The sequence below is a fragment of the Ammospiza nelsoni genome, chromosome 3 (assembly GCF_027579445.1).
Source record: "Ammospiza nelsoni isolate bAmmNel1 chromosome 3, bAmmNel1.pri, whole genome shotgun sequence".
Taxonomy (NCBI): Eukaryota; Metazoa; Chordata; class Aves; order Passeriformes; family Passerellidae; genus Ammospiza; species Ammospiza nelsoni.
The window spans coordinates 10,197,626-10,220,738 of NC_080635.1; the positions used below are offsets into that span (position 1 = coordinate 10,197,626).

General features: G+C 40.5%; 2 protein-coding genes across 2 annotated transcripts; one reads left to right on the forward strand and one right to left on the reverse strand.

Annotated features, from left to right (window-relative positions):
• The first annotated feature begins 20 nt into the window (after positions 1-20).
• Positions 21-1,531, forward strand: BIRC5 (baculoviral IAP repeat containing 5). Its single transcript, XM_059469430.1, has 4 exons — positions 21-183; positions 262-371; positions 507-624; positions 849-1,531. Exons 1-4 carry the CDS (start codon positions 70-72, stop codon positions 927-929), a joined length of 423 nt encoding a protein of 140 aa, XP_059325413.1. The 5' UTR covers positions 21-69; the 3' UTR covers positions 930-1,531.
• A 378-nt stretch (positions 1,532-1,909) lies between these two features.
• Positions 1,910-22,629, reverse strand: DZANK1 (double zinc ribbon and ankyrin repeat domains 1). Its single transcript, XM_059467936.1, has 20 exons — positions 22,510-22,629; positions 21,691-21,844; positions 20,512-20,629; positions 20,044-20,140; positions 19,170-19,282; positions 18,538-18,623; positions 17,137-17,254; positions 16,122-16,235; positions 15,082-15,174; positions 13,052-13,174; positions 12,167-12,328; positions 11,308-11,536; positions 7,655-7,758; positions 6,435-6,506; positions 5,400-5,496; positions 4,512-4,600; positions 3,367-3,447; positions 2,706-2,833; positions 2,281-2,355; positions 1,910-2,133 (listed from the first exon to the last, which is right to left on the reverse strand). The coding sequence occupies exons 1-20, from the start codon at positions 22,616-22,618 to the stop codon at positions 2,013-2,015; spliced, it is 2,283 nt and encodes a 760-aa protein (XP_059323919.1). The 5' UTR covers positions 22,619-22,629; the 3' UTR covers positions 1,910-2,012.
• Between the last annotated feature and the right edge of the window lie 484 nt (positions 22,630-23,113).

The following is a 23,113-nucleotide window of genomic DNA, read 5'->3' on the forward strand; positions in this document are numbered from 1 at the left end:
GCTCGGTGAGGGCGGCGGGCCCGCCCCGCTCCCGCCGTGCCCCGCGCGCGCAGCCGTTTGAGCGGGGCCATGGCGGGCCGGGAGCTGCTGCCCGAGGTGTGGCGGCTTTACTTCCACTCCGTCCGCGCCGCCACCTTCCACAACTGGCCCTTCACCGAGGGCTGCGCCTGCACGCCCGAGCGGGTGAGCGCGGGGCCGGGGCGGCGGGAGGGGAGCGGAGCGGGGCCGGGCGGGCGCTGATGGCCTCCCGTGTGCCCGCAGATGGCGGCGGCGGGCTTCGTGCACTGCCCCAGCGAGAACAGCCCCGACGTGGCGCAGTGCTTCTACTGCCTCAAGGAGCTCGAGGGCTGGGAGCCCGACGATGACCCCCTGTGAGTACCGGGGGATCCCTCGGCCTCTGCCCCGGCCCGGGGCAGCCGCTGGCGGCGACCGAGAGCGCCTGCGTGTGGCTCCTTGGGAGCTGCTGCCTTCTCTTATATTTTCTCTTTCTTTTCGCCTCTTTTCAGGGAGGAGCACAAAAAACACTCTGCGGCCTGTGGTTTTCTTTCTCTTCAGAAAGAACCTTCTAACCTGACGGTGCAGGAGTTCCTGAAGCTGGAAAAAATGCGAACGAGAAAGGCACTCGTACGTACACGGCATCTTGGCTTTGAATTGTTCGGCCGGGCTCGTTCCTTACCACAAGGCTTTGTGTAAAGTGCTTTGTTGTATCCAGGCTCGGGCTGGATCAGCCGGTGATCCCTTTCCTTGTTCTCTGCTTTATGCAGGATATATCCTGCTTTCTCCTCGAAGCTGAATGATGCTCCACTTAGTGGTAGACAGTAACATAATATTATTTTTACTCTTTGCAGAAAAAAGAGGTCTCTCAGATGATGACCAAGGTTGAAGATAAAGCCAAGATCCAGCGCTGTCGTATAAAGAATCTGGTCTAGGCTGCTGCAGCTTCATAGTTGCCAGTGACACCTGTCTTGTCCACATGCTGTGGCACTGCCCTGTGACTGAATGGCCGTGTTTCCTGAGGCTGCTTCCAGACTGGCTGTCCCTGAGAAGCAGAGGGAATTCTGCTTCACTCCTCCCACTCTGTCTGGGAGGTACCTGGGTTTTGATGCACTGCATACAAAATATTTTTCTGCAAGGATTCTCCTAATTTTCCTGCTGTTTTTTAAAGGATTATTATTTGTGGGTTTACTTGTTTTCTTTTTTTTTTTTTTTAAATTTTTTTGTAAATGCACCTGTTTGGAGATATTGCTGTCTCATAAAGATAGTAGTAGCTCTGGTGCTAAAACTTGTATTTCTGGTAGCAGCTGACATGCATTTCCATGTTTGTACTGAATATTCTGATGCTTTTAGATGCTTTGGGACACAGAAAGGAGAAGGAGTTTTAAAAATACTTTGAGGTTTTAGGATTGTGGCTATTAACTTGGAGTTATACCACACCTTAGTGTGCCTGATATTCTTGTAAATTTCTGTTTGTAGTTGGCTGCTGCCTTGTGTTGATGCATTTATAAATAAAAGCTGAAGGCAGAACAACAAAGTAGTTTTACTCAATTTTCTGGAGGACAAGACTCTGACCTTTACTGCAGTGGGCTGCACTGACTGCAGTTTTCACATCAAAAAGGAACTTAAGCTCATCAGTTACAGCTTGCAGTGCTGTTGCTCAAGTGTCAGTGTCCATCAGGCATTACAGACATTTCAGAGACATTGTCGTGTATTTGTGCCTGGGAAGGTTTGGTTTGTCCCTTTGCTTGGAAAGGAAAAGAAAATTTGCAGAATAGAGTGCAGTCAGAGGGGAATTGTGCTCTGAACTGCTGGAAAGGAATGGGGCAATCTTGGAGAAACTGTTTGACTGTTACAGGGCCCAAGCTGATCAGACAGGGTCGTGCATTCTGCAGACAGAACTGGACACACGTGGTCAGGTGCTCCCAAAGTCAGAGAACCTTCAACTTTATTTGGGGAAGAACTTTGCTATAATAACACATTGATGAGAACACTGTTCCTGTGTCACATAAGTCTGTTCAGTGCTCTCTATCCCCACTTACTTGGAACAGTGAAATAACCTTATTATCTCCAGCTGCAACAGCCAAATCCAGCGCTGAGTGCCCTGCTGCATTCTTCTTTTGCACGCTTGCATTGCAGCTGTAAATACAGAACACATTGGTTTAAACTGCTTCAATTCAGTGCACTTAGTGATGAAGTGGCTTGGAGGTGAATATTTATGTGGAGTAACTTTGGAATTTCTGGATGCTGCTTCCCACAGGGACACGGGACAGCCACAGTACCTACCCTAACAGGGCCCGGACGCTCTCCTCTCCCTCCAGTCCCAGCAGAACTGCCTCATGGAGAGCTGTGTTGTTGTGCCTGCACAGGAGGAATGAGCAATGCACTTATTACCTAAGGAAACTTGGCAAATAAAACTTAGGAAGGTGAATAGGAGGGTACAGAACACACAGGAAGTGTGGTAGGCTTTGGTGATGTTTATCTTATTAAGTTGAAATGGGTGGGGGAAGGAAGTGAATAGAACAGCAGCTTTAATAACAGAAGTTATGGGAAATCTTCAAAGCTGGCAACTGGGAGTGTGGATAGTGTCCTTGAAATGAACATATTTGTGGAGGAGAGATGGGGTTTGGTTCTCTCTGAACCTGGAGCACATGTGATTTCTTTTGGTAAAACTTGGTAAGAGCCGAGGCAGAGGATGGGAACTCACTTACGGCCCTGACTGCTGGTCAATGTCAGCCCCTTTCTGCACCAGAGGGGAGATGGCTCCTGTGTGCTTGTTCAGGACAGCAACTGTGAGGGCAGGGCGTTCCTCCTGGCTCAGGGAGTTGGGGTCAGCTCCCTGGAACAGAGCACAGGCAAAGGGGGCTGCTAAAACCACACAGATTCTTCAGCCTCCACCTCACTTTTGTGTTATGCCAGTTCAAGTTGGCAAATGGGCTTCGTGCTCAAGACAGAGGTTCAAAGTGTGTTGTTTTGCTTTCTTCTGAAAATGTTTGTCATCTCCTAGCTCAAAGCCAGAGTTAATGTGTGTAACAGTAGCCAACTGAGATCCCAGAGCAGAAACACAGAGATTATGCTTGCTTTTGCTATACAGAGGACTTGATCCTTAATTATAAAACTAATACTTTTTTTTGTTTGGCTTTGACAAACCCAGAGAAGACCGCCTTATCCACTGACCAAATAGAAATTTGGGGAGATCATCTATAAATGTAAAACAGGCCCTATCTTCTCTAAAATGCTTTTTCAATCTGAAGCCTGGTATTGCAAGGCTGTTGCCTCCTAATCATCAAGCTGAAGCTGCATTCCAGGCTAATATTAATGCAGTAGACAGGCAAAGAGTTGAAAAAGGAAACTTCAGCAAGTGTTACTTACATCACTGAGCAACTGTTCTATGAAGGAGATTCTTCCCTTCCCAGTCTGACCCAGTTCATCCAGCAGCTGTCTGGACTCTGGCTGTGGAGACACACAACAGCCAGGAACATTTCACACAGGGGAAAATACAAGTAGGTGGGCCAGATTCTGCCTTGGAATGAAAGTGCAAAATGCACACAGTGGCGTGAATTTGGTGTATCTGAGCCTCAGTTACTAATCCCTGACTTCTTTGGGAATGTTTTTCTGAACCTGAGCAAACGCCGGGTAACCCTGGCTAATATCTCACTACTGAGGTCTTCATTCAGCAATGGGTGTCTGCAAATTATTCACTTTATGGCAGTGCAGCTCCCCAGGGCTGTACAAAGATCTGCTCAGCACAGTAAAATTAAACATGGGTACCTGTTAAGGAGTAAAGTTTGAAGTTTCCAAAACTTGTGGAAGTATTTTATTTTAAAAAATGTATGTTTTGCCTCAGTGAAATGAGTTTACTAAATCTTAACAAACAAACAACAAAACCTAAAACATTTTCCTTTTATTTCTTCCCAGCTTTCAACCTTTTCTCATTTTGAAAGCTCAGTCACTTTTTTATCTCTGGACTCATATCACAGAGCTCTGTATCTTCTCCCACCTGTTGAGTTGGCTGAGTGATCCAAGCTTAGATTAATATACATTTCCCTTTTGAATTTTTCCATGTCATTACTGACAATCCCTCTAGTAGACAGTTCTTTCAGGAAATTTGGTCTCCAGGGGTAGTAAATCCTTGGTTCTTGAATTAAACTAGGCCTCTATGGAGTTAAATGTTGTAAAGTCAAGGGAAGATGAGAATACATCCATTTGATGTTGCTTCTGAAAAATATCTATAAGAGAATCACTGCAACAGTCCTCAGACCTAATGCAGTGTCAAAATTGAATGGGTTCAAAATGAGAGAAAAAAAAATCTAATTAAACTCTTAGAAAAATAAATTAGTTATTTTCAGTTCTGAACTAAATGTCAGTTACCAATGTTCAGGTTTTATATTAAGTTGGACTTTTAACCCCTGCCTCCAGTCAGGGTTAAAATCTTTCTATTTTAATGCCTGGATGCCCTCCTTCATGTTAATGCTGCTCCATAAATCTTTTTTCCTGTATTTGCAGAGGATACTTACAGAGAGCCTAGATTCCTTTCCCATGAGTGTTCTTGACTTGGTTCTCTTTATTTTGCCTCTTGAATGGAAAAGATTGGGATCATCCCTGCCTACCAGAAATGAAAACAAGTGTTAATTCAAAGCAAAGTCAGTATCCTAACTAGAACTTGGGGCAGAGATCTGGAAATAATTTGTCCAAAATCAAAGCAGTATTTATCAGTTTTCCACATGAGAAAGTGATGAAATACTTGTTGCAGCTCAAACTGGTTTTAACAAAAGGTTTGCACAGCTCCCAGTCCAGTGACTGCTTCTTGCCAAGCCTCAGACTGGAAGCACAAAGTGGATGAAACTCACATGTGAATTATGTCAAATGATGCTATAAGAATTCCTGAGTTGTAATGCTGACTTTACAACTGGTTGATTTAATGAAAACCTGAGTCCAAAATGAGATGCTCAAAATGCTGAGCTGTTACTGACACCAGTGGGAGATTGCAGTTAAACAACATCCCTACATGAATGTATTTCATAATTTCTAATCACTGCCAAATGTGCCAGAACTGGCAGTCCCTGGCAGAGCTCAGATGTAGAGATAATATTGATGTTTATGGTTCCTGTTGTGAGTATGTGAAACATCTAAAGTTTTAGTGCTATAATAAAAGCACTGCTGTGACCTGTGGCTGAAGTTCACTGATCTCCTCAGCTCTCCAGGGATGAAGTTCCCAGGAGTTTTTGAGGGCATCTGTACATTGCTTAAATCTCAACTTGGACACCTTTTCAGACTTAAAAGACCAACTTAAATAGGCACAGAATGTTTGCCTGCCTTGATCTCTACGCTTCCAAGCACTACTTCTGTATTCCTGATTGCTCTGTTTATGGTCTACTGTAAAGGCAGGGAGGAAAAAATCTCACCAAAATTAGTCTGACTGCCATCCTGTCCATCTGTGACTTCTGTTCCAGCACTCAGATAATCATTGCTGAGCTTCACTGCTCTGTTAGGATGAATATTCTGTAGAATCATCAAATGCAGGCAGTTACTAAGATTATCATGTAATGATAAATAATAATGATAATAAAAAAATATAATAAATAAATACTCTTAGTGGCACAACACTTGCCTGTGAAAAAATACACAGGCTTTGAATAGCAGTGTCAAATTACCACAAGACATTATCATATGTAATTGAACTCTGTTTTGAGGCAAAATTATGTAGTATTTTTTTCCTGAACCTTGTGTTAGGTATTTCTTTTGATTTAGAAAAAAAAAGTGATACAACCTCAGTTAATGAAATGAAGATTGTCATCCAAAAGAAAGTGTTTCTACCACTTGAGAAATTTCACTTCTGAAATGATGTGATACAGTTTTTCAGGCCTCACATGGCAAGGTAAGCTTTCCAAGATTCCACACAAGAGATGCAGTCTGAATTTTTGATTTTTGAAATGGTAGATTTTCATCTTGAAAAGCTGGAAATGTGTATGTTGTGATTTTTGGAACATGGTAATTCCTGAGACAGAGAATCCAGATTTTGAATAGAGCTAACAGGAGCTCCGACAAAAGTTATCTCCAAACTATTGAAAATTACTAAGCTTTGTTTTTAAGAGCACACTTTGCAGGCTTAAGAAAAGCAGGTTCTGAGACCAAAAGCTAAGGGGTGCTAGAATAATCAAACAACATCAGCTGAAAGAAGAAAGTTAATACTAATAGCAAACTAACAAAATGTAAGATGATAGCAACATAACCACGAAGTCTGGCTTAATCAGATAAAGATACCTGTTCATCCAGCTCCAACAGAGAAAAAGATTCTTTTCTCTGAAGAGGTAAGTTAACACCCTCTGAACAAAAGCATTTCTTGTTTAGACCTGAATTTCAAATCTATCAGCATTACACTGCTCTAGTGACAGCTTTAGACCAGCTGCCTCTCAACAGGCCCCATCCCATGAACTGACCTTGTTAACAGCAGCAAAATTCAATGTAATAGTGACTTCACAGTCATCTTCAGAGATGGTGGCATAATTGATCTAAAAGGAAAGAGCAGCCATTAGTAGATCTTAGCAAAAAAACCCCACAGAAGTACTTTAAAGAATAATTCTTGCTGATGGTGTTTCTTGTGCAGCCAATGCACAAAATCACAGATGTGGTCTTTGCCTCCCTGTGATATTGTACCAACACTTCCCATGTCAATGAGAAAGGGGCAGGTGTGTTTTGAGAAACTGGAAATTTCATAACAACTGAACTCCAAAACTGTACTAAGGGTGCATTTCATGGAAGTTCAGTCATTCTCCACCGAGGTTTTGTAGCTGCACAAAAGGCTGTGTTGTTCTTGGGACTCCCAGATCCAGGAGAACTGGTGGCTGCTTTAGTGACACCAGACTGTACTAAAACTTTGGTACCTTTGTGTATCAGTCCTTGAGACAGTACTGCTGGCAACAAATCTATGGAAGTCATACAAAAATGAGTGCACAGGGGATTGTAAAGAGGTGGAATGAAGATTATATTGCAGCTGGTTGAGAATTTTGAGGTAAGGTTGATTATATTTCTAATCCACATGAAAAACTGAAAAAGTAGCATTAAACCCAGATAGTTGGCATCTGCTTTGAACCATTTGTTACTTCTGGGGGTACTGTTTTTAAGACAATAAACTGACACAAAGCCAAGAAGCAGCAGGAATAGCCTTCCCCAGGCAATTTTATATTCTTCAGGCCTATCCTTTTGAATCCTCTAGCAGAGGAAATAAGTTGAAATGGACTGTATCTCAACTCTATTAAGCAGATATTCTCTTATAGTTGCACAGCAGCTTCTGAATATCCTGGTGGACAATAGATCTCAGTGAATATAGAAATTAGATAGCAAGTATCTACAGGAGTATATACTCCTTAGGAAGGAGTCCTAGAAGGTTCCCACCTTCTTTCTATATAAAAGCAGCTGACCAAAAGATTTCTCACTCCCCTTACAGCTCTTAGAATAGGAATTGCCATTGGAAAAAAAGCAGAAAAAAGTCAGCAGAAAAAGACTGACCAAAAAATGGAACAACCAGACAAGACAAATGACACACAGGTCAATATCTAAAGAAAAGGGAGACATTTACTTTTCCAGTGGTAGTGCAGCAGCCACAATAATCTTTTCATGGCCCTCCATAGGAAGATATTAATCACAAGCTCCTTCCTACCTTTCCCATTTGAGGTTCTCCAATCAGTGTTCTGAATTCAGGGTTGTTCTGGGCATAGCTTCTTAAATGAGCACAAACGTGATCCAGCTGTTTTCTCCAATAACCTGTTCACAGGGAGAAAAATCCTTAAATTTGATTAACATTCCTTCTAGTCAAGTGATGGAAGATTTAAAAGATAGCACAATTTCATTGAGTCAAAAAAAAAATTCTGTAGAAAATTCATCTAATCAAGAAAATGAGAAGGAAGTTATACCCTAAAAAGCCAGGTGGAACACTGTTTTATCTGTAGTTATAATTCATCCTTAGGGCCCTCTATTCACAACAAAGCCATGTCTTGGAATGATCCTTAGGAGTCAAAACTGGTTCTGTGTGAAGGGAAAAATCTCACACTTCTCCAGATCATAAGAAAAATAAAATATTACAATTAAGCAATTATGTGGTTTTGAACTGATTTTTAGTTTATTTTGGATAACTGACAGGGAACAATAATCCAAATCTGAAAACTGCAAACACAAAAACTCAGGATACACAACATTTTGATCTGTGTAAATTATCCTCCAAATGAATTCCTTTAAATTCTCTGTGTAAGAGCATATTAAAAGATTAAGCATTCCTGCTCTTTTGCCTGTCAGGATTGCTGGGAGAGAGTCAGCATTCCTTTATCCTGATAAAGGGCACAAAACATGAGGGGATGAATGTGCCTGGATTAAAAACTCATCTTAAGCCATTTAGAGCTTTGGCACCTCCTGTCCAGGCAACTCCAGAGTTACATTTTGTTTTCATCGTAAAAAAAAAAAAAAAAAAACAACAAAAAACACACACACACAAAAAAAAAAAAAAAAAAAACCCCAAAAAAAAACAAAAACAAAAAAAACTCCCCAACAAATGGACTTGTTCTCATTTTTAACTGTTTGTTTTCAGGATCTGGCTGATTTTCTTTTTTAGCATCCTCATGGTAAATACAGAGCATGATTCATTTTGTTGTAAATAAACTGTGTAGGCTTGGTAACCTCATTTCACTTACACAATGCAGCTGCTCTGACCTTATCCTTTCCTTCATGTTAAGTGGAGCTTAAAACAGTGCAAAGAGACCAAGCCAGAAGGAAAGTGCTGCTCTGGCTTTTACAAGACAAAGCAAGGGCACAAGGAAGACTCAAGGTTGACAAATGATGCTATGACAAACTAAACCAACAAATCTTACTTGTTAAGCAGCTTTAAATGAATAGAAAAGAAGGATCCAAAGAACAACACAAATTGTTCCCAAAAACATACAAGCTGAAAGCATTATTTAAAACATCTAAAATAGACTACTTGCTGAGTGATCTCTCCAAAGAAGTCAGTATTATTTGCAATAAAGTGGTTTATAACTAGCCCAGATCCCCAGATTTTATTTGAAAAAATCCAGATGGTCAGGAACATATTCTTGCATGGTTATGTTCTATTAGATCTTATTATACCTATATCACACTGATTTAACCTTTGTTAGAGTAGAAAAGGGAAGTTCTTTGTAAACTTTACCTGGTAAATGTCTTGGTTCCTGTTCAAAACAGACAGAAAGTACAGCAATAAAAGAAATACAGTATACACCAGAGGATTAGTGTTTTGGTACTGCTGTTGTTTGCCCCTTTCTTAACTTTAATATTTTTTTTCAATATTCACACATGAAAAGAAGGTTAGTTAATAGTTGATATGGTCAAGAAATAATAACTTCCACCATTTTTTTAATTGCTTGTATTTAAAAACTTGAATATCAAATGTCTGATCCTATTTTGACCGAAGAAATAATAGTCATGTTTGGCATAAATAAACAAGATTTTCCTGGGTGATAGTGCATGGTCTTGTTGATACAAATAGTTTCAAGCCATGTATATGACACAGCATGAACTGACTGCAAGAGACATTTATTGATTTATGGAATGAAATTAATTCCTCAGTCCTTAGCAGGATCTAAAGGAGAATGCATTACACAGTGCAACTTCAACAAAGTCACCTCTGCTAAGTGGATAAAAGTGAAAAGAATTCAAAAGCAGCTCAGAATTTCTGCCCAACTTTTCCCAGTGACAGCAGTTCTCACTCACAAGTCAAGAGCTGTACTTCTGACAGAGATATACAAATATTCAGTGTGACTTTGCTTTTTTCTTGGCTCTATTAGGGGCCAGTCCTGTTTTATCTGACTAAATTAAGCTCCCTGGCATGTTGAGTCAAGTATTTCTTACAGTGATGCCTAAGAGAACATGTCACATTTCAGAGGAAGGGAGGAGGAAAACAGATTTCCCCCATGATTATTTCAAGAATCAGAGTCCATCTGAATACAGACACACAGAGTCAAAAGAGGAATTTCTAACATCCATTACAACTTTTACTACCCAATAGCAAATTAATTCTGGTAACAGCCTAAGGAGTTGATCATCTGAGTGCTGAAGAGAGCTAGATGAGAAAGTGGATCCAAAAGAGTAACTGCTCCTCTAAACCAGGGTTTGGTGCTGTAATGATTTAAAATTAATTAATCCTATGGATTGCCCAGCTGGAGTGAGATTAAAGACAATTTTGCCCACTGAGCCATTAGATCCCTAATTAACACTGATGGACTGTCTTCAAGGGTTTGGGATCCAGAAAGCTGAAGATTTCTCAGGATCATAAAACTAAAACCTCTAAAAATGGCAAACCATTTAATGACAGCAAACAGTCAAGTGATTCCACAAAGAACAAAGTTGTGGAGGGATAGAATGTAAGAGAACAGTGCAGAAGGTAACCTCACACCTGAGGAGTTGCAGCTGAACTAATCACCAGAGATTAGGAACAGCCCTGCCCTTAACAGGCCACAGCTGTGTCCAATAATGATCAGTGCTACAAAAGAGTGGCTTAGCTGGGTGAGAAAAGAGCTGGAGTTTGTTGGCTGTGCTGTGAAGAAGAAGGAGTCAGTGCCATGAGGAGTTGCTCATGAGAAATCACCAAGAAGGTATGGGAGATTTACAATAAGATGACAACACAAAGTGACCACAAAACTCACTGTGAAAGAAAGTTGTCTGCACTACTGATACTGCTCCTGCTGTAATCTGTGAGAGGAAAAACTCTTCAATGAGTGATGTTTTTATAATCCTGTTAAGAATCCTTTCTTCCAGTTTAGTTTTCTTTGCTTCTGAAGCTTCTATAATTTATTCCACAGCAGCACCCCAAACAAGTTGCTCATGTAGATGAGCTTCATTGTATTTTCAAGAGCTCTGATCCCCTGTGTCTCAGAGTTTTGTTTATCAATATCCCTGCAGGTGCCATCACAGCTCTGCCTGAAGTTCACGTGGCAGGGGCTGGGGAGGCTGCTGGGAACTGAGAGCTGTTCAGTGGTTTCCAATTCCCATACAGGACACCTGCCTCCAGTCTTGTGGGATCTGAAGAGATCAAAGTGCTACCAATTTAGTAAGGCTGCACAGGGCTCAGTAACCCCAATTTTGATATGGCTGATAGCTTATTTTAGCTATTGGTGGAGATCAGTGATTGAATTCTAAGGCAATGCATTTACAAGTGACTGGTGGAAACAGACTTGTAAAGATGTAAATAAGTGTCTGACTGATGCCACATTCCATGCATCATAATATTTTCAAGAAAAAAAGCAAGGTCATAAATTGTTTAGAAATCATAAAATCAGAACTTCTAACCTTTTCCAGGACTAATGGCTGTCAGGAGAGGCTTATGATCACTCATCTTTTCCACCTTTTCTTTATGTGAAATCAGCTCAAGCTCCTTCTTTTCCAACAGTTTGCTGGATGGGTAAAAAAGTCCAATGGTTTGGGTTCCTTTATCTTCTCTTTCTGTTAGTTCTGCCCTTGATTTGGGCAAGGAAACAGGACAAGTTTGCCAGGCAACTTGAGCCTGTAATAGTTTTGCCTGTGGGTGGTTGAGGAGAAGAGAAAATATAAGTAATATAGATATAATTCAATGGCTTACAAGCATAACTAACCAGAACACTAAATTGTAAGGGAATGAAAAAGCTAGCAGGAAGAATAACTAACAATTTAAAAATTTTAATTACCAGTCTGTAACAACAATGCAACTTATCACAAATATTCAAGCAAAATCCAAATCCTTCACAATTGCCAGGGAATGTGTATGGTTTTGTAGGGCAAAAGCTGCTTTATTAAGTATTGGAATCTGTCTTAAAACAGTTTAAAAACAACTATTACATTTGTGTGAAAGAATACCTTGTATCAGCAGAGCACAAATAATTCACAGTTTTATCTTATTTTATCATAATAAGATAAAACTACTTGAAGAGCTAAGACTTTTGAAAAGCTGACTGTTTCTCACTGTGCCATTTACAAAGGCAGGATCAAGGCCTTGGGCTGAGGCTGCTTTTCAGCAGAAAGAAAAACATTTTTGCCCTCCTTGTGCTCCCACCCCTCAGCATTGTCCCAAGGCAATGGAATTCCCATTCCCAAGGAATGGAGCTGTGCTGATCCGTCTTCCCCCAGTAGAGCAGCCTCTCCCTGAGTTCAAACCTGGCTTTGTGTGTCCTACCTGGGAGGATGCCAGGGGGTCCCCACGGTCCATGGGAGTGCCAGGAGAGCTCTGTCTGGATGGGGGCTCTATGTACACACCACAGGACACACAGAAGCGAGCATAGGGCTGGTTGCTGGTCCCACACTTGGAACAAGCAAAGTAGGATGGAGGAGGTCCAGGCTGGAAAGTTCAATGCAACATTTGTCACTAGAGAAGCATAGGATGAATGACTCAGGAATGATAAGGGCAGAGGAATGAATTTAAAGGATGTAAAGCACCACCCTGAGTGCCCTAGTACAGTACAGGAATAATGGTTATTTATGCATATAGGGGAGTGTTTCAAATTTTATGTGCATTCAGCTCACAGAGAATAAATTCTGCTTTAGTGTGATCTTAGGTAGAAGCACTGTACAAGGGGAAATTGTTTACAGTGATTGTAACTCTACTGAGCAGCAGTTAAGTACTTGTCCTCACTGAAGTTAAGGAGGCCTTCAGTCAAAACAATTGCATGCATCATCTCATATCTGGTAATTGCCTGTGTAGGTGATTATAGCCCAGAGCTGTTATGGGAAAACTTGCATTGGGTCAGCCTGTACTTTAACCTTTGATGGTTAAGCTACTTTGCCTGAGCACAGGGCTGTTGCATCTCAGCTGATGCAATCACCTGGTGCTTGTTGACCCACGATAATTTGTTTGCATCTCCAAACCCTGGGGTCACAGACTGATGTGGGCTCAGGACATCACCTAAGCCGTTCATTTTTCCATACCCAATCCTCTCTGCTCTAAGCAAGGATCTGGATGCTAACAGCGTTTAGTGACTGGCAGGAGCTTAGCACAGAGCAGTGTGGCACTGCAGCAGAGGAGCAGCCCCAGGTGTGTCCCAGAGGCAGCAGGAGCACCTGCCTTGGCCCCACACCAGGCACAGAAGCGGGCGTCGCTCCGGTTCACACCGCCGCACTTGGAGCACGGAGCCGTCTGCCCGGGCTGGCCCTGCAGAGATGGGCACCAGCCTCCTCCAAACGTGGGCTGGTTAAACAAAACAAGCATTAGGCACAAAATCCTCCTCATGAAGGAAAGTCCACAAGCCTAATAAAGGGAAAGAGGAAAGCAAGCTGCTCTGGCAACATAAAGTAATATCCAGCCTAAAGGAATTCTTGCAGCTTAGAGTGACTTGGATCTAAATTATAATTTTCATCACAAAACCAAAACCACAGGAAAATGTAGCATTAATTAATTTGAAAATATTTTTAGCAGAACTAGCACTAAAAAATAACCTTATCAATGGTGTGCTTTTAAACTGAGTATTTATTAATAGAGTTCTATGTATGAGCACATATGAAATTAAGATGGAGGCTTCTGTACTGACAAACTTGCATTTTCAAATCCAACACACAATTTTCCTTGCACCTCTCTTTTTAGTAGTATGGCAGGGAGAGGGAGAATGTGTTCAGGCCAAGAGTTTCCTCACAGTTTGGAATTTGCTGCATAAATATATTTTTGCACTCTTTTGCCTTGTGCAAATTATATATTACCCAACTTTTCTAGAATTAACTTATATGAGTAAGCAAAACAGGTTTTTCATCTGAAACTTCCAGAGCTTAAGTACAGATCCCAGTTAGGACAAATAGCACTTAAAATGTTTTGTTAGGTTTTGCCTTAAGGCTTATGCAGTTTATTTTCTCTACAAGTCAGGAATATGGATAGGGGACAGAAGCCAAGGAAAATTATTTTGATTGCTTACTTGCTGTTATGGTGTAGACACAAACTAGCCCTGTTTTAATCTGTGGCCTGCATTGCAAGTTGAACAATGTAATTAGGGGGTTCAGTTGGAAAATAAAATTTAGAAAAGCACATGTCTAAGTATGTTCTAAATATAAATTATTTAATAGCCATTAATAATATTAGCATTGTTGCTATTATTAAAAATAGTCGTTATCACTAATTCATCATTATTATTAGCAGATTTTCTGATTAAGAATTATTAATAATTCTTAGTAAGCATTTAACTTTCTCAGCTACTACAGGTCTCACATTCGAGTCACATGCCTAATTACACATACAGCTACATATTATCTACACACATTTCTGCATTCAGTGAAGCAGCCAAACATACATTTATCTTAGCTAAGTGCAGAATCCTACTGAAATTCACTTTGAAATGACACTCATGTGGCTATACAAGAGACTTTTGCCTCTAGCTATGGACAGTTTTAGAACTCAGGATGTTAATCATTATAATCAGAAGATTTTAACTTGCAAACCATTATTGTTCTATCATTTTTGTATTTATCACAACATGGAGAAGTGAAATGTACCAGATGTTTTTCATACAGGTTTTTTTCAGAACTGAAAATAAAATTCTAAGGCTAAGGAGCCAAGCTAAATGGGGAGTTGAAACAGGCCAGTTTCAGGGGTAATATTTCAGTGCTTTTCTCACCTCTGTGCAGAGTCACAGCCAAACACAAGCATGCTAGCTGTATGCATATAGGAGAAGCAGCAAGTAGAGATAAGAAAAATAATGTAAAAGTGGAGATATGAAAAATAATGCAAAAGCCTATTCTATTTTCAGAAAATAACTGAAATCAGTGTGAATATTGTTCCTGATGTATATACTCAACTTTTCTAATGCAATTGAAAGTAATCTGAACACAAACAAGACTCTCTTGGAGGCAAGACTACCCATTTTCTAAGAGCATTCTCAGCTTTCCCAAGGGCATTCACAATCCTGACTTCCATGTCAGAAACTTGAAGGTACATGAGACACTCATGTTTAATTGGACATTTGTGGTGGAGCTTCTGTGGGAGGACTGGGCTCAAATGTGACATTGGGGAGAGAATCTCTGCTTTGGTAACACAGGGACATGACTTCAGTTTTCCAGAGATAAAGGATGTTGTGCTGTGGTTTGATTCACCCAGTGTGATTGAAGCCTTACCAGTTGTACTTCAGGCAGTTTGCTCTCACAAGTTGCACAGTGCTTATGGTGAAGAGGATTTCCTGTGCCACACACCTGACAAATGACTTTGCCCTTTTAAACAGAGAGAAAACACATTTCACAGAGTATTTGAAAACTGTTTGAAAACAAAAATACAATGACTTGATATTACAAAATGCTGTGGTTATCCAGCCCTGCAGATAGAGGATATCCTTCAAGTCTGGGCTGTTCCACACTTTAGTTAGGCCATGTTGCCTCTCATCACATGGGGACTATTTTTTTTAAATTATGCTTTAGTTTCTTCAGGAGATTCAGTGTCAGTATCTCCAGGTCTTTGTATACTCTGGTTTCAGTTTGCTGAGTCACTATCCTCACAAAAACCAGACAGCCCAGAATGTGCATAGACAATTATTAACTATAATATAATACCATAGTACTGTGAGGTGCCTTAAAAGACCTCTGGTGGTGAGCTGACCCTGGCTGAAGACAAGGTGCCCAACGAAGCTGTTTTACTATTCCCCTCAGTTGGACAGAAAAGAGAAAATATAATGAAAGGCTCATGAGTTTAAGAGCAGGGAGAGATCACTCACTGATCACTGTCAAGGGAAAAACAGACTCATCTTGGGTAAGTTACTGAATTTATTACCAGTCAAATCAGAGTAGGAAAATAAGGAATCAAACCAAATCTCAAAAAACACCTTCCCCCACTCCTCCTTCTTTCCTGGACTTAATTTTCTCCTGATTCTCTGTCTCCTGCCCTCCTCAGCAGCACAGGGAAATGGGGGTTAAGATCAGCCCATCACACATTGCCTCTGCTGCTCCTTCCTTCTCAAGGGAAGTTTGTCCATGTCTTTCTTGTACTGGGGAATCCTTAATCCCTTTTTCCATTCAAGCTGTTTTAAATCCCACTAACTCTTGAAGCTGTCCATAATGTAATAATACAAAGCCAGGTTGGATCAAAGTATTTGTAATGAAGTAATCTGCTAGAAAAATGCATGCCAAGAGTTAAATAACTATTTTATTTTCTTATTCTCAATTACCTTAATGCAAATGTTGTTTTGGGGCTGCAGCTGTGGAGCTATTGGTGCCTCACAGATAATGCAAGTGGGTGTATTCATTGGCACAAGATGTCTGCATTCAAGGCATGGTGCCATCTGAAGGAAAAGCCACATCACAGTTATGTTAAGGACCACAATGAGATCATTAAGGTTATCATGAGATTTCAGTATTTTCCTAGCTGGAGTCTACATCAGCAGCAAGGTCACTGGAAATATAGCAATTGACAGAAACTGATGCTGATACCTTAAAGATCAAAGGATCATACTGAGAAAATATTGAGATATCTGGAAAGAGAATGTCAGAAAGGTATTAAGGTAGTTTTCAATAAATGAAAATGATACTATAAATATAGTAGGACTGGCAAGGTGCTGTGGTCCTTGAGGGGACCTGTGAGGAGGCTTTCTTTCTGTTTCCAAGAAATTACAATCCTGTTATTCAACTGTCACCAACTTCATACAGCTAATTGAAATTCTCCTAATTATGAACCTAATCTAAGGAGGTGGTGAATCTCAGTCATTACTTAAAACTACAGCATTTCCCAAACCAGAAAACTTTCTGATGATACAGGAAGGGAAACACACCACTGACTTGTTAGATCAGGTCTTGGGAAGAGTTTAGAGAAGACAGTTACACACACCACTCCAAAAACTTGGTGCATATGCCCACACGTGTCACCATGTAAAGTTTCAGGTCTGGTAGTGTTTCCTGACATAGGCAAATAATTTACTTTTTCTTTGTTTTCCTTATTAGAATACATGGCCCTTGAAAAAATCAATTTCACTCATTGCTGGACAATTTCATTGGATCCAGTGCTAAAGGTATAGAGTAGAACAAAGCAATTAGAGCAGAACTTTGAAATGAAAGTGTGAGTAGGTACCAGGTTTGCCAGCACTGACTGTGTAGCTTGCAGAGGCTGCTGTTCTTTGCAAGGATGATGTGTGCATTGCTGCCATGTTTGCAAGGATGATGTGTGCATTGCTGTCATGTTTTGCTGACCTGTGTTCCTTCGGGGACTGGGAAGCACTGGAATGGCACAGGGGGGATGGGAGATCCACATTTCTGGCAGAAGTGAGCCAAGGGCTCAGACAGGCGAGGGGCAGAACAATATGCACATCTGAAAATAAAGCAAACTGGCTGAGCTGGGTTTAGTACTGCACTGCTGCATAATAATGAATAATCTGCAATTGGCTGTGACAGGACTTAGGCCGCTGATTTCTGAGTTGTGGTGGAACACCACACCATGCCCCAACATCCAGATATGTAGTTCTGAACTCCAAACAGCTTTGCAAGGTAGAAAGCTGTCTGGTCTCAGGGGTCTCTGTGGTCATGACCCCAAGATGTGTCAGAGTCTCTTTTCCCAGCCCAGCAGCTGAAGGAGGAGTCAGGATTCTTCTGTTCTGGTTCTCAAGGTTGTTTATTTGCTGTTATCTATAATATTCTTTCTCTGACCCACCAAGGTCTGTGTGGCAGGTCAGGTTGTGGCACACTGACCATCTTCAGGGTGGTGTTATCTTTTTATACTAAGAACTACATGTACATTATTTACAATAATTTCCCAATATCTATCACCTGTGTTAGACAGTGTGTTCCTACTCTAAACCAATCCCAAAGTGCCACCATCACCCAGAAGATGGAGGCCAAGAAGAAGGAGAAAAAAGGACAAGGCATGACCAAATTCCTCCATCCTGGGACCCTGAGCCCCCATTCTAAAAACCCCCAAAATTCTACTTTTCACCCTGTGACAAACTAACTATCATTCTACTTAAACTTTCGTGGCTTGTAATTCCTCATATAAAGTTGGTAATTTTTTCCATGGGTCAAAATCAAAGGCACGGGGTCTTGGGCTCTGTGCCAAGGACTCTGAGGCCCCTGGCAGGGGCTCGAGCCCTCCAGAACAGCCAGAGGGATGTCCTGGGTTCTGACAGTCTGGCTGCTATGGAGTTTCATACTTTCCTCCTCATGATGGGAGATGAACAGGTCTCCAGACAGGCAGTCTGTGTCAGCCCTCACTGCTGCACCATGGGGAGCCACTGATGCAGATCACAGGACTTCAATCCTGATAAGCATTAATGTTCTGTGAGACTACTCCAGTGAGCAGTGCTCACCTACAGCACTGAGGGTGTACTACAATTTGAAAAGATAGTTTATTCTCTGATCCTATGAGTGTTAGGAGATTTTTTTTTAAGGGATGATAAGACAGCTGATTACAGACAGTTGAAAACTACATTTAACAAACAGAACGTTTAAAGTCCCATCTAGATGATACTCTGCAGCTATGACCCGATGTCTGTCTTTGCCTTCCTTATTTTTATAGAAGCCCACAGTATTATCAGCTTGGTTGCAGAAGGATCAGATATTTTCCAAAGGACAAGTATGTTAAAAGGAGAAGCCACTTACTTAAGGAAATCTGTTTCACTCTGGATCCTTGACAGATGTGTGCTTGCTAGGCTTTTCTGGACAGTCACTGTAGAGGAACTTGTAAACTGAAATAGAGGTAATTCTTTATGCTTTAGCAAGGAAATATTTGCAAAACGCATAGAAAGATAGAAAAGTCAGCTACTGATGCAATTTCAAATAAACTGCACTGAAGTGCACTGATTTGAAGATTATCTACCATTCTTGATTCCCCCATTAGCTGAATTGAGGACCCATGGCTCCTTCCAGTAAAAATAAATCAATGCCTTGCTATGTAATTCCACCACAGCATTGCTGAATATTTTTAAATATTAACTTGCCAACAAACAGCAGTTAAGTATTTGCTAACTGCAGATTCAGGAATGTATTAGAAAAGAATTAGTAGGAATGCAGTCAGTGTTGATTTCCTTTGCCTGTTTTTGTCCATGCTGACAACTGTGTCCTGCTTTGGGCATTCCTGTTCTAGTGCATCATTGCCATTCCATTTAAATCAGGACTGTAGAATCCAGGCAAAGGCATTAATAGCTGAGAGAGATCACAAATCTTCACCTCCTCCTTTTTTTAGACCTGATGACAATCTTGCAAAGTTTTCTTCAGCTTACCCCTCTGCTCACCTGCAATGACTCCACTGGTTGTACTGAGGTGGATTCCTCTCTGAGCTCTGTGGCTCCCAAACCACTGGCAAGGAGCTGAGCTCCTTGAGGGTATCTGTGAGAAGGTTTTCTGTCTGTTTCCAAGATTAAAATGACAATCCTGTTATTCCACTGTCACCCACTTCATGCTTCAGTTAATACATATCTGAACTGGAATGTTACTTACTCTACTTTAGCATAATTAAAAATATATTTGGCCTCCACATTTTGGGTTCAAATAAGCTGCATGGAATTACAGGAAATGAAACTAGAAGAAACCCCACACCTCTCTGACAGAGCTGACTTATGTGTTTTAATTTATTTACAGTTTTCTTCCTTCCTGCATGCTAAAAAAACCCCAGCTCCTAAGAGTAAATTAATGAATCAACATTAATACAATTACCTGCTCTAAAACAGTCCCATTGTTGTTGCCATGGAATAAGAGACTTTATCTACAGAGAAAATCTGGGTGAAGCTTTCATTTCTGCTCAGTGTATTTATTTTGGAATCTTACTGCAAGCAAACATCAGTAAAGAAACTCTGTAAAGGATTTGCAATCCCATCAATTTAACAGCATCTTCTGGCACAAAGAGAAGTACAGACAGGGCCTTGTTGTGTTGCTGAGAAATGAATGACATTTTAATATGTTTTAAGAAGTCATGTGAAATGTATGGAAGGTAAATTTTGTTCTCTATTTGCAGTGTTGAGCAATCCAAACTGGAATTTCCAGAGAATGTTCTGTCTTCTGAGAGGGTTTTGAAATTACCCACATTTTACAAGTTATACAAGAGGAAAACCCTATGCTATTTTCTGCTAGAACAGAAGACTATCTCAGTTTTATGAAGTGATACTGTACCTTGAAGGTCTTGGGATGTTTCATCCCAGGCAGGCTTGATTTCCACATTCAGTCTATTCTTCTTAGGTTTTGTGGTAAATGTTCCACCTTCCTTATTCTAAAATGTAATTCCATTTGAATTTCAAATAAAACTTTTGCTTTTGCTCTAATCCTCTCTTGCTATAGTTATTTGTTAAAATTTTAAAAGTACATGCTTAAGTATTTATTTTCAATGGAAACATTTGGAAAGCTTAACTGATAAATGTATTTTTAAAATATTTGACCTCAATTAGTCATAAAATACTACTGAGTGTGGGGGGGTAAGTGTCCCCTTGAAATTTTAATATTACAAAAACGACCAAAGCAGCAAAGATGGGCAAACAGAGAAAATAGAATATGTGAATAAAACTGGCAGTTAAAGCTTAATATCTAAATAATATCATATATACAGTATTTTATACACAAAGGGTTACAATTTCCAAAACTTACCTGTATGGCCATATCTTTCAGGAAATTCTTGTCATCATCTTCAACAGGGAAAAGGAAGTTTGGTTGCTGGTACTCTACCACAAACACCTTTGTCACAATTGAACTCTCCCTGTAGTCCCTGAAAATCAATATTCACAAAGCTAAGAACCTGCCACAGACCTGTGTGCTGCAACAAGAAAATCTCTCATGGATGTGGTTTATTAGGTGGAACATCCCTTTCAAGCTTGCCAGTCATCATTGCAGTAGGATCTTGAGCAATATTTATTTGATAAAACAACTGTCATTCTTTCATACCTATTAAATTACAGCAGTGGATTGAAATTGCTGTAAATGTCCAAACCACTCTTGCATGGTTTATTGTCATTAAAGTGAATCTCTGAAAATGTCTTAGTATAAACAGTCTGGAAACAAATGTTAATCCAGGCAGTGATGGCAAGAAAATAAACCTAGGCCTAGGTTTTGTGTGTTATGTAAAGTTGTTGTATTGCAGTGCAGACACAAGCACAGGCTGGCTGCAGGTGCTGCTAACAGGGAACAGCAAACACAAATCTCCCAGTGGAGTGGAAGTTCCTGCTCCCTTGGGAATAAAAGATAATGTAACACAGTACAGACAGAGAATTGATGTGTCCTCTCTCTAAGCCTGAAGTTAGTTTGGACAAACTCACTGGTTGTGCAGCAAAATTCAGTTTTTTTTCAATGTATTGTATTTTTGCTTCACCCAACATTGTTCTTAAGCTGTGAGGTTCAGCATTCTGTGATCCCTTGGGAGAAATGAAGCAAATTCCTGGGAAGACCAGCTTCTAATAATCCACAGAACCACTGGATGACCCCAGAAACACCAGCCTGGTTTCTCTGGTGTTTCTGATGGTCACACTCCAAAGGAAGAGCTCTCAGGACAGTACATCAGCCTCTCACCCACAACCTCTGGGATCAGTGGACACCCAGAGTCCAGGAGATAGTACCCAAGAGGTTATCCAGCCACACAAAACATGGATATCCATTTTAATGGATAAAACTTAACCTGAGAAAGCCAAGTCAGTTCTATTCATGAGGATAATTTAGATTGCAAACTGCCTGGGGAAAGGCTCATCTCTCACCTGCAGGGTATGGAGTGCACAGGGATGAGTGTCCCTTGCCAAAACAGGACTAAAATAAACCAAACCAGGATTTGTAACTCACTTTGTAACTGCCAGAGCCTTGACCATTACTCTCCCCTCTGGTAACATGATAGGACCCTTATACTCCAAGGTGTTATAAGGCCCATAGCCAGGTTTCCTACTGAGTTCTGGTTTACTTCCATCTAAAGTGTAATAAATAGAGGCCTCAGGTGTATCTGAAAGAAACAGAAAAATTAATTCCTCATACTGTGGGAACCTTGGGAAAACAAAGTATTCACTAGTGTGCTTGATTTTTCTCACATAAAGGAAATAAACAGGTCCATAAGTGACTGGATGTTTGGGATCAAAACTGTTTCTCCCATGAAATATCAGTTACCCAACAAAAGCAATTTCATTGTAAGCAATATTTCTGACAGCAAAGTATCTGTGAAATGATTTTGCATGCAAACATTGCAGCAGCTTGTGCGTTCCAATGACAGAAAGGGTATTTTCTGCCACAGCAAAAGGTGACAATTCAAAAATTGTAATGACAATGTTGGCAGTAAGCCTGGTACATGATTCTTTCAGGAACTGTTTTTGCAGTTGTATTGCCAAATGCAATTGCATTTTGTATTGCCAAATGCAATAGCTTAAAATTTTGGCCTTGGAAACAATTAAGACTGCTAGCACGTATATATATATTTTAATGTCAGTAATATTGTTTGGATGCATAAAATTACATGCAAGTATATTTGGGGCATCAAACTTGCTAGTCATTTTTTAAGTTCCTTAAATGCACACTTCAAAAATCATGATTAAATGTGAAAAAAGTATAAAGGCCAAATATTTCAAATGGACACATAAGTACAGGTTTGAGGTGGGGTTAAAGCCTTGTTCATACCTGATTTTATTTCTATGAGAGTATTTGTGTCTATTTCCCGTTGAGCTTTCCCAGGAGGTGGGATTCGAAGTGGGAAGATCTGAGGAGCTGAGACAGAGCCAGCTGTCATTTTTCCCAGCAATGATCTTTAAAACAGAAAAGTAAAAAGGCAGACAATCATTTTCCTAAAAAGAAGAATGCACTGAGAAATACAGTCTTTTAGCATGACATTTTGTCTTAGTTTCTCTTGAAGAGAGAACACTGGATTCTTTAAACCATTCTGTGATTGTGACTCTGTGTGTTTGAGCTAGAACAGCTGCAGCACCTCGTGTCAGTGACACATGGAAGGAGTAAGGGACAAGAATCTCCACCCTGACCATGTCAGATGTGAAACCAGCTTGATCCCACTATGGCCACCTAAATAAGTGGAAAATACTAAAGAAAACCAGCAAGTTCTTAAGCTTATGCCAGTTATCATGTGAATCCAGAATATATCCATGAAACAGGGGCCAAACCTGATTTGTCCTGATGTACACAGTCATTATCACATCATGTAATTCAAGAATGCAAAATTGCATTTGGATATGATGACATTTTACAAAACAAAGATATTATATACACTCCA